Source organism: Bidens hawaiensis, unplaced genomic scaffold, assembly GCF_021521415.1.
Source record: "Bidens hawaiensis isolate Kalapana, Puna unplaced genomic scaffold, B.hawaiensis_p1.1 tig00005453_1, whole genome shotgun sequence".
Lineage (NCBI taxonomy): Eukaryota > Viridiplantae > Streptophyta > Magnoliopsida > Asterales > Asteraceae > Bidens > Bidens hawaiensis.
Genome location: NW_027491347.1, coordinates 1,555,127 through 1,563,301, shown reverse-complemented (window position 1 = coordinate 1,563,301; position 8,175 = coordinate 1,555,127). Strand labels below are relative to the sequence as shown.

Here is an 8,175-nt window from a genome sequence, read left to right as displayed (position 1 = left end):
AATAGCAAGACCATTGAATTCCATTCTAAAACTAACTACACTAATTCACATCTTCAATTTCTGCTTTCATTTTCATCCTCTTCCCTCATATCATCAATTTTCAATCCAACCTCAGGTACATTCCATTCTGATCTTGTTTAAGTTTTCGATAATCATGATCATAACTTGTTCGTGAACGGTTCACGGACACAAATGACACAAACAATGTTTTGTTTGATTTGGCTAACCGAAAATGGCCAGTGTCAACGGCCAACAGTTAGGTCCAGCAACGAAGTTTGTGTTAGTGTTATAGTTAATAATTTTGCTTGACTCTATATGATAAGATTACAAAAGTCATTAAAAAATATAAAATACCTTTAATGAGCAAACATAAACAAGCACACATTGACGGACATAAACGAACATATTATTGAACGTTCACAAACACCATTGAATGGACATGGCCTCTGTTCGCGCGCTCATTTAGTTAATTGAACGAAATCGCTTGTTCATTTATTACACGAACGGATATAAATGAACTTCCTGCCAAGCAGTTCACAAACATTTCGTTGAACTTTCAGTTTGCTTACAGCCTTTTATATATTAATATCAGAGAAAGTGGCAGTTTTGTATATTCTATGGGCATACTTATATGAAATTTGTTCATAGAATTCATAACTATTGATATAAACATGTTTGATGTTGACATTGACTTATAAATATATCAAAATATGGACATATTTATGTTTCGCTTTTAATAGTATCATAATGACACAATCCTACACAACCAAAGTTTATGAAGATTAAACAAAACTGATTTTTGAATATTATATGATGTTATTATACTGTAATGTAAATTTAGATTTGAAATATACTATTGAATGCATGTTCTTTTATACTTTGCAGTGGCTTTAAACTAGAGATTGCATAGTGGGAAATTTTGGATGTATATTTTTATCATAATTTAAAGAAACTAAAAGCCAATATTCAACAACATGGCTACTGCAAAAGCTCTTGAACCTGCATTCCAGGGAGTTGGTTCTAGACCGTATCCTTCATACGTCTCATCTTTGTCTCATTATATGCACACATGCGCACACACATGTTTTATGTATGTAACATAGACATTTGCATATAAGAAGTAAAAGTTTTAAAACATATGAATCATTGATAGAAAAAATTAAATGTGTGTATATATGCATATATATCGTTTTCGTATATTTTTGGGTTTGTTCTTAACAATTTACAGAGGGCTTGAAATTTGGAGAATCGAAAACTTTCAGCCCGTACCTTTGCCGAAATCTAGCTATGGCACATTCTACTCTGGTGACTCATATGTTGTCTTGCAGGTGTTTTATAATGTTTAAATAATATTATCTTTATGACATGATTAAATGATATTATTGTTTAAAACGGTTGATATTTGCAGACTTCTTCTGGAAGAGGAGGTGCAGGTGTATTCGCGTATGACATACACTTCTGGTTAGGAAAAGACACCACCCCGGTATAACAAAAATACAATATATGTGCATACATTATGCGTATTTATGTATCTAGTAAACATTTATTAATTAATGTTATAAATCAGGATGAAGCTGGAACCGCAGCAATAAAAGCAGTGGAACTTGATGCGATTCTTGGTGGGCGAGGAGTGCAGCATAGAGAACCTCAAAACTTTGAATCTGATAAGTTTATATCGTATTTTAAACCATGTATTGCGCCACTCGAAGGTGGTGTTAAATCAGGATTTAAAACACCCGACCCGGAAGAGTTTGAAATAAGATTGTATACGTGCAAAGGAAAACGTGTTGTTCATTTGAAACAGGTAACATATATGAAAACAGTGATTCATTTATGTATGTTTATGTTTGTATAAAGTATTTGATTTTTATTTTTAATTTTTTAAAGGTTCCGTTTTCTCGATCTGTGTTGAATCATGATGATGTGTTTGTGTTGGACACGAAAGATAAGATATTTCAATTTAACGGAGCAAATTCGAATATTCAAGAGCGCGCGAAGGCATTGGAGGTTATTCAGTTTTTGAAGGATAAATATCATGAGGGGACATGCAATATTGCAATTGTTGGTAGGTTTTTAACATTAGTATTAATAATGATATATGCATAGTTTTTATTTCTTTTACTAAATTTTCTATTTGTTATTTAACTTTTTAGATGATGGAAAACTACAAGCCGAGGGCGATTCGGGTGAATTTTGGGTTATTTTTGGCGGGTTTGCTCCTATTGGCAAAAAGGTTATGAGCGATGATGATATCGTTCCCGAAAGGACAACTGGCAAACTTTATAGGTATTAGTCTAAAGTTTTGGTTTGAACTTTTTAGTCTGAAAATGTTTCAATCGAGTAGGGGTGTAAATGAGCGGGTGTAAATGAGCCCGAGCTTGTTTAAACTCGGGTTCGGCTCTTTTAGAGCTCTATTTCTAAAGCTTGAGCTCGTTTACACTCCTACAATTGAGCATATAAGTTCAGTGACATCATGTGCACAACGCGACACACGTGAAGGGTATTTTTTGTCATTTTATCGATAAAGTACTTTGGAAAACTTTTCGTTGCTCTATAATTTCTTTTAATCATAACAACATCTGATCTATATTTGCATAAAAGTTCAGTATACACAACCCGTGAAGGCTATTTTCGTCATTTCACCAAGAAAATTTGTAGGAAAACTTACTTTTGCTCTATGACTATGAATCTATGACTTCTTTTTATCTTAACAAAGCTTTATCTATACTTGCATACAAGTTCAGTGACATCATGTGGACAACACGTGAGGGTATTTTCGTTATTTCACCACGAAAATTTGTAGGAACACTTTCATTTGATCTATAATTTCTTTTTATCATTACAATATTTGATCTATGTTGCAGCATTACCGGAGGGCAAGTTGGGGATCAAATTGAGGATTATTCAAAGTCTTCATTTGAAACTGACAAATGTTATTTAATGGATTGTGGCGCTGAGGTGTTCGTTTGGGTTGGTCGAGCAACTCAGGTGGACGATAGAAAAGCCGCCTCGCATGCTGCTGAGGTAAAATAAATACATAAATAACATTTTCTTCTACATTTTTTTAATCATTTTTTTATTTTCATCATTAAACATTTATAGGAGTTTGTCACCAGCAATAACCGGCCCAAAGCCACCCTTATAACACGACTAATTCAAGGTTATGAGACATATGCATTCAAGTCAAACTTTGACTCGTGGCCGACATCAATCGCACCTTCTGCTGAAAATAGAGGAAAAGTGGCTGAAAATAGAGGGAAAGTTTCAGGTAATGTTAAAAGTTACATTTTCGAATCATTCACGTATAAATGGGTCGATTTGGGTTGAGTTTGACCTCCAACGGGTCAAATGGGCCGTCTGGGTCAACGCTGATGAAAGTTGGCCAAATTCCTTTTTGATGCATACAACTTCTGGAACTGTTTTCATCAATGTACTATCTCATCATTGTAATAATATGGTGCATGTAATATTATTAGTGCAAGACTGCAACATCTTGTAATGCATTATTCATTCTTCTACAAACATATGTAATTTTTTTATTTTATTTTTTTGTATTTTAGCTCTGTTGAAGCAACAAGGTGTCGGGCCAAAAGGGAAGGAAAAAAACGCACCTGTAATCAAGGAAGTCGTCCCACCTTTGCTCGAACCTAATGGAAAACTTGAGGTTAAAGAACATTATTTTCTATATTCATTGGTTTCTTTTATTATGATTATTATTTACATATTTAAGTATTTTGGGCATTTAGGTGTGGTCTATTGATGGCGGTGCTAAAAACCCGGTAGCCCGTGAAGACATTGGTAAATTCTACAGCGGAGATTGTTACATTGTTCTTTACAGTTTCCATTCTAGAGAAAAAAAAGAAGATTTTTATCTTTGTTATTGGATTGGAAAAGACAGTACTGAGGTAAAATAATATAATACTTGTTTTAATATTATCTGAACTAAAAAATTATTAAATTTTAATCCATTTGTTTTAACAGGAGGACCAAAATACTGCTGCTAAGTTGACTACTTCAATGTTCAACTCACTAAAGGGGAGGCCCGTTCAGGTACCATTACATCTGTAAACAAACCGAACGTTCAGTGAACTGTTCTAGCGGGAAGTTCGTTAATGTTTGCTTATTTATGTTTAAATTTTTTTGGTTCATCATAATTTGGTATAGTTTTAATAACTTTTTAGGCCCAACACATTGTTTTTTCACATTTCTTTTAACTCGTTTTAGCTCAGCTATGTTCGTTTATCTATATGCAGTTATGTCAGTTCGTTTACGTACATGCACGCTCGTTTATAATGTTAAAGAACAAACATAAACGAACATAAACATGATCATCTTCTCAACGAATGAACATGAACAAGAAAATTCATTTATGATTGCGATTTGTGAAAGTTCATTTGTGTTCATACGTTTACATTCAGTTATGTTTGGTAGTTTAAGTTCACTTGTTTAAGATCTATATTAATTTTTTTGTCTCATTACAGCTTAGTTTAGTTTTTGTAACTTTTTAGGTCCAACACATTGTTCTTCGCATTGCTCTAACTAGTTTTAACTTAGTTATGTTCGTTCATTTATATTCAGTTATGCCAGTTTGTTTACGTTTGTAAAGCCTTCGCTTATACAGTTAACGGACAAACATAAACGAACACAGACATGTTTGTTTTCTAAACGAGCGAACATTAACAAGAAAACCACGTTCGTTTAGTTGTTAGTGTTCGATTGTTTTTCGGTCAAAATTAAACGAACGAACATGAGCATGCTCAGTTCATGTTCATTCGGTTCGTTTACAAGAGGATCTAACTTTTGATCCTTTTTTTAGGGCCGTGTTTATCAAGAGAAAGAACCGCCACAGTTTGTAGCTATTTTTCAACCTATGGTTCTTTTGAAGGTACTTATTGTAACATTTATATAATTCTAAATCACATTTTAAAATTCTGTTAAAGTGAATATATGTTTTTTTTTTTTTTTTCTTTTTTTGTACTTAGGGTGGATTAAGCTCAAGTTACAAAAGCCACATTGCAGACAAGGGAATAGCCGACGAAACTTACAGTCCGGATGCTGCTTCAATCATTCGAATATCAGGAACCGCAGTGCATAATAACAAAGCTATTCACCTAGACCCCGTAAGTATAAAATTACCTAATTACCCCTCTTTTAACTAACTTTCCAACTAACTATAATTATGTATTTTAGGTACCAGCATCTTTGAACTCACACGAATGCTTCGTGGTGCATGCCGGTAACCACCTATACATCTGGCAAGGAACACAAAGTACTTATGAACAACAGCAATGGGCAGTCAAAATTGCTGATTTTTTAAAAGTATGAATTTCATATTCTTATGTAGTTTTCAACTTTACGATTAATATTTTATATACCTTTTTTTTTATATTTTAGCCCGGGGTGACTGCAAAGTATCAGAAAGAAGGAACCGAAAGCGCAACGTTTTGGCTCGGGCTCGGAGGGAAAGAAAATGTCAGCACTAACAAAGTATCATTGGAAACTATTAGAGATCCTCATTTGTTTTCATTTTCACTTGCCAAAGGTTAGAAAAGTAATTTACATTGTGGTTTTGCATTTGACACATTAATGGTTCTAACTTGTTATTTGTTTGTGAACTTTCAGGAAAATTTGAGGTGGGTAAATTATTAGATGGTTGGTTTTGTTAATTATTTATGTGACAAATGTGTAAATAAATTTTTTTTAAAAACTTTTTGTTAAAGGTGGAAGAAGTTTACAACTTTGATCAAGATGACTTGTTGCCAGAAGATATATTAATATTGGATACACATGCTGAGGTTTTTGTTTGGGTTGGTCAAGCCGTTGACACGAAGGAGAAGAAAAACGCTCTTGATTATGGCCAGGTATTCGTTTAGTTATCACAACGGGCGGTTTGGGTAACGTGTTGAAATGGTTATTATTTTTACAAATCCAATTTGTCATCTCATGTATGATTATTCAAATAATAATTTAGTAGTAACTTTTTTCTGACTAAAATGATTTAGAAGGTTTTATGCATAAAAATGCACTATGAAACTTTTGACCTGTTTCCTTTGGGCCTAATTTTTAAGTTTAACGTGTTCATAACTAAATGGGTCAAAATTGTGACATGTGACATTTTTGTAATGAAAATTTACTTTCTTTAACGAACTTGATTTCAGAAATATATTGAATGGGCTGAAGCTTTGGACGGGTTGAACCCGCGTGTGCCATTATACAGAGTTCCGGAAGGAAATGAACCTAACTTCTTCACAACATATTTCTCATGGGAACCTATGAAAACAATGGTATGTGTACTTGTTACATGTTATTGTTGTTGTTGTTATCCATCAACCCGTTTTTATAATTATTTGGATAATAATTTGTTTTCAATTTTTTTTTTGTGATGCAATTATAGATTCATGGGAATGCATTCCAAAAGAAGATTACTATACTGTTTGGAGCAGGCCATGAGGTAAATTCTTAGCCTAAATTTTTGGCTTTGGGCTTTTTAGGTTTTTGGGATTATTGGGCTCTGGGCTTTAAGGATTTTGGGCTTTTTGTCTTTTTAGACTTTTTGGGTATTTGGGCTTTTAAGATTTTTAGGCTTTTGGGCTTTAGGGATTTTTGGGCTTTTTGGGTTTATGGCCGTTTAAGGCTATGAGCTTTTCAGGCCCAATTAGTTAAACTGAGTAAAACTGGTTGACAGCTAGGTTACCCGCTTTCAAAGTTTGCCCATTTGGGCCTGTTTTGATCCGTTATCTGACCCTGCTCAGCCCATTTGACCGTTTGACATTTGGTGTTAACACAGAGCTCTGGGAATCAAGGTGGCGGTAACACTCAACGAGCTTCCGCCTTGGCGGCTTTGAACTCAACTTTCAACTCATCTGGTGGCGGCGGTGGCGGTGGCGGCGGCAAAGGACCCGCCAAAGGTTCAAGTGCCGGTTCACAGAGACGGGCTGCAGTCGCTGCATTATCCGGGGTTCTTACCAACGAGAAAATCGAAGAACCCGCCCCCGACTCACCTGGTATTTAAAACGGGCCCACAAACACTACATTAAATAGTTATTTTGAGTTGGCCCGTTTCATACACAGACTAACGGGCCAAATTTGTTAAACATGCAGAGAAGCCCGAAGAACCCCCTGAAGAACCCGTGGAACCATCTGAGCCTATTCCTGAAGAAGACGACTCTGAACCGAAAGTGGGTATTGAGGAGGACGAAAACGGTATCTTATCGAGTCAGTCCACTTTCAGCTATGAACAAGTTAGGGTCAAGTCAGAGGACCCCGTTCCCGGAATCGATCTTAAGAGGAGAGAGGTTAGTTTTCTCAAAAACAGTCTTCATTGACTTTAGATAAATAATATGCGGGTTGAAACGGGTTCAGGTCAAAATATCACCAAAATATACATGTTAACTAGCTCCTATAAAACTTGACTTTCATTGACTTTAGTCAGTTTAGTGATTTTCTCTAATAATTTATCTTTAATCCATTTTTCAAATGTTTTAGGTTTATCTTTCAACTGAAGAATTTGAGTCTTATCTTGGGATGACAAGAGAGGAGTTTTACAAGTTACCAAAATGGAAGCAAGATATAACCAAGAAAAAAGTTGACCTCTTCTAGAAATCAAAACCACACACCAAGTAATAAACTAAACACCACCATTATCAACATACTAATAACACCATTATTTAATCTGCCTGATAAGATAGTCATATTCTTGATTGTGGTATGATATTATTATTGTATTTAGTATGTGGTCTTTTTGTTATTTCATCTTGGAGTTTTAAGAGTCATTCTTTGCCTCCTTCAAGATTTAAGGCATTATAGCAAAATAAAGTCTGTATTTTTATTTTATTTTTATTTCTGATGTCTTTTATATTTGAGAAGGTAGTGCAATTTGTATTTGAATTCAATTACATAATGGATAAAGATTCATTGTTTTTGATGATATTATGTTACGATTATTTACAACCGGTAAGTATTTATTGTATAAGTAACTAAGTACTCGCATGCTACGATAAAATATGGTTCTTGTCACATTGATGAAGCAATAATAGAGATTTTTGTATGTGATGCAAGTAAAAGTTGTAAAGGTGCATGAACGTTTCTCTAGAAAACAAAGTTGCTATCAACATTCTCTAACGTGACAAATGAAGATCTAGAGAACAAGTTATGTTATTTCATTTGATTCATACT

General features: G+C 34.3%; 1 protein-coding gene across 1 annotated transcript; it reads left to right on the top strand.

Moving 5' to 3' along the window:
- Positions 1-974: 974 nt before the first annotated feature.
- Positions 975-7,599, top strand: LOC143629720 (villin-2-like). The gene is made up of 22 exons (XM_077098919.1): positions 975-1,027; positions 1,229-1,328; positions 1,409-1,483; positions 1,568-1,804; positions 1,888-2,065; positions 2,154-2,286; positions 2,865-3,024; positions 3,103-3,268; positions 3,561-3,664; positions 3,747-3,905; positions 3,982-4,050; positions 4,817-4,885; positions 4,983-5,120; positions 5,191-5,319; positions 5,395-5,542; positions 5,623-5,633; positions 5,721-5,861; positions 6,159-6,284; positions 6,395-6,451; positions 6,788-7,004; positions 7,102-7,295; positions 7,486-7,599. The coding sequence occupies exons 1-22, from the start codon at positions 975-977 to the stop codon at positions 7,597-7,599; spliced, it is 2,778 nt and encodes a 925-aa protein (XP_076955034.1).
- The last annotated feature ends 576 nt before the right edge of the window (positions 7,600-8,175 follow it).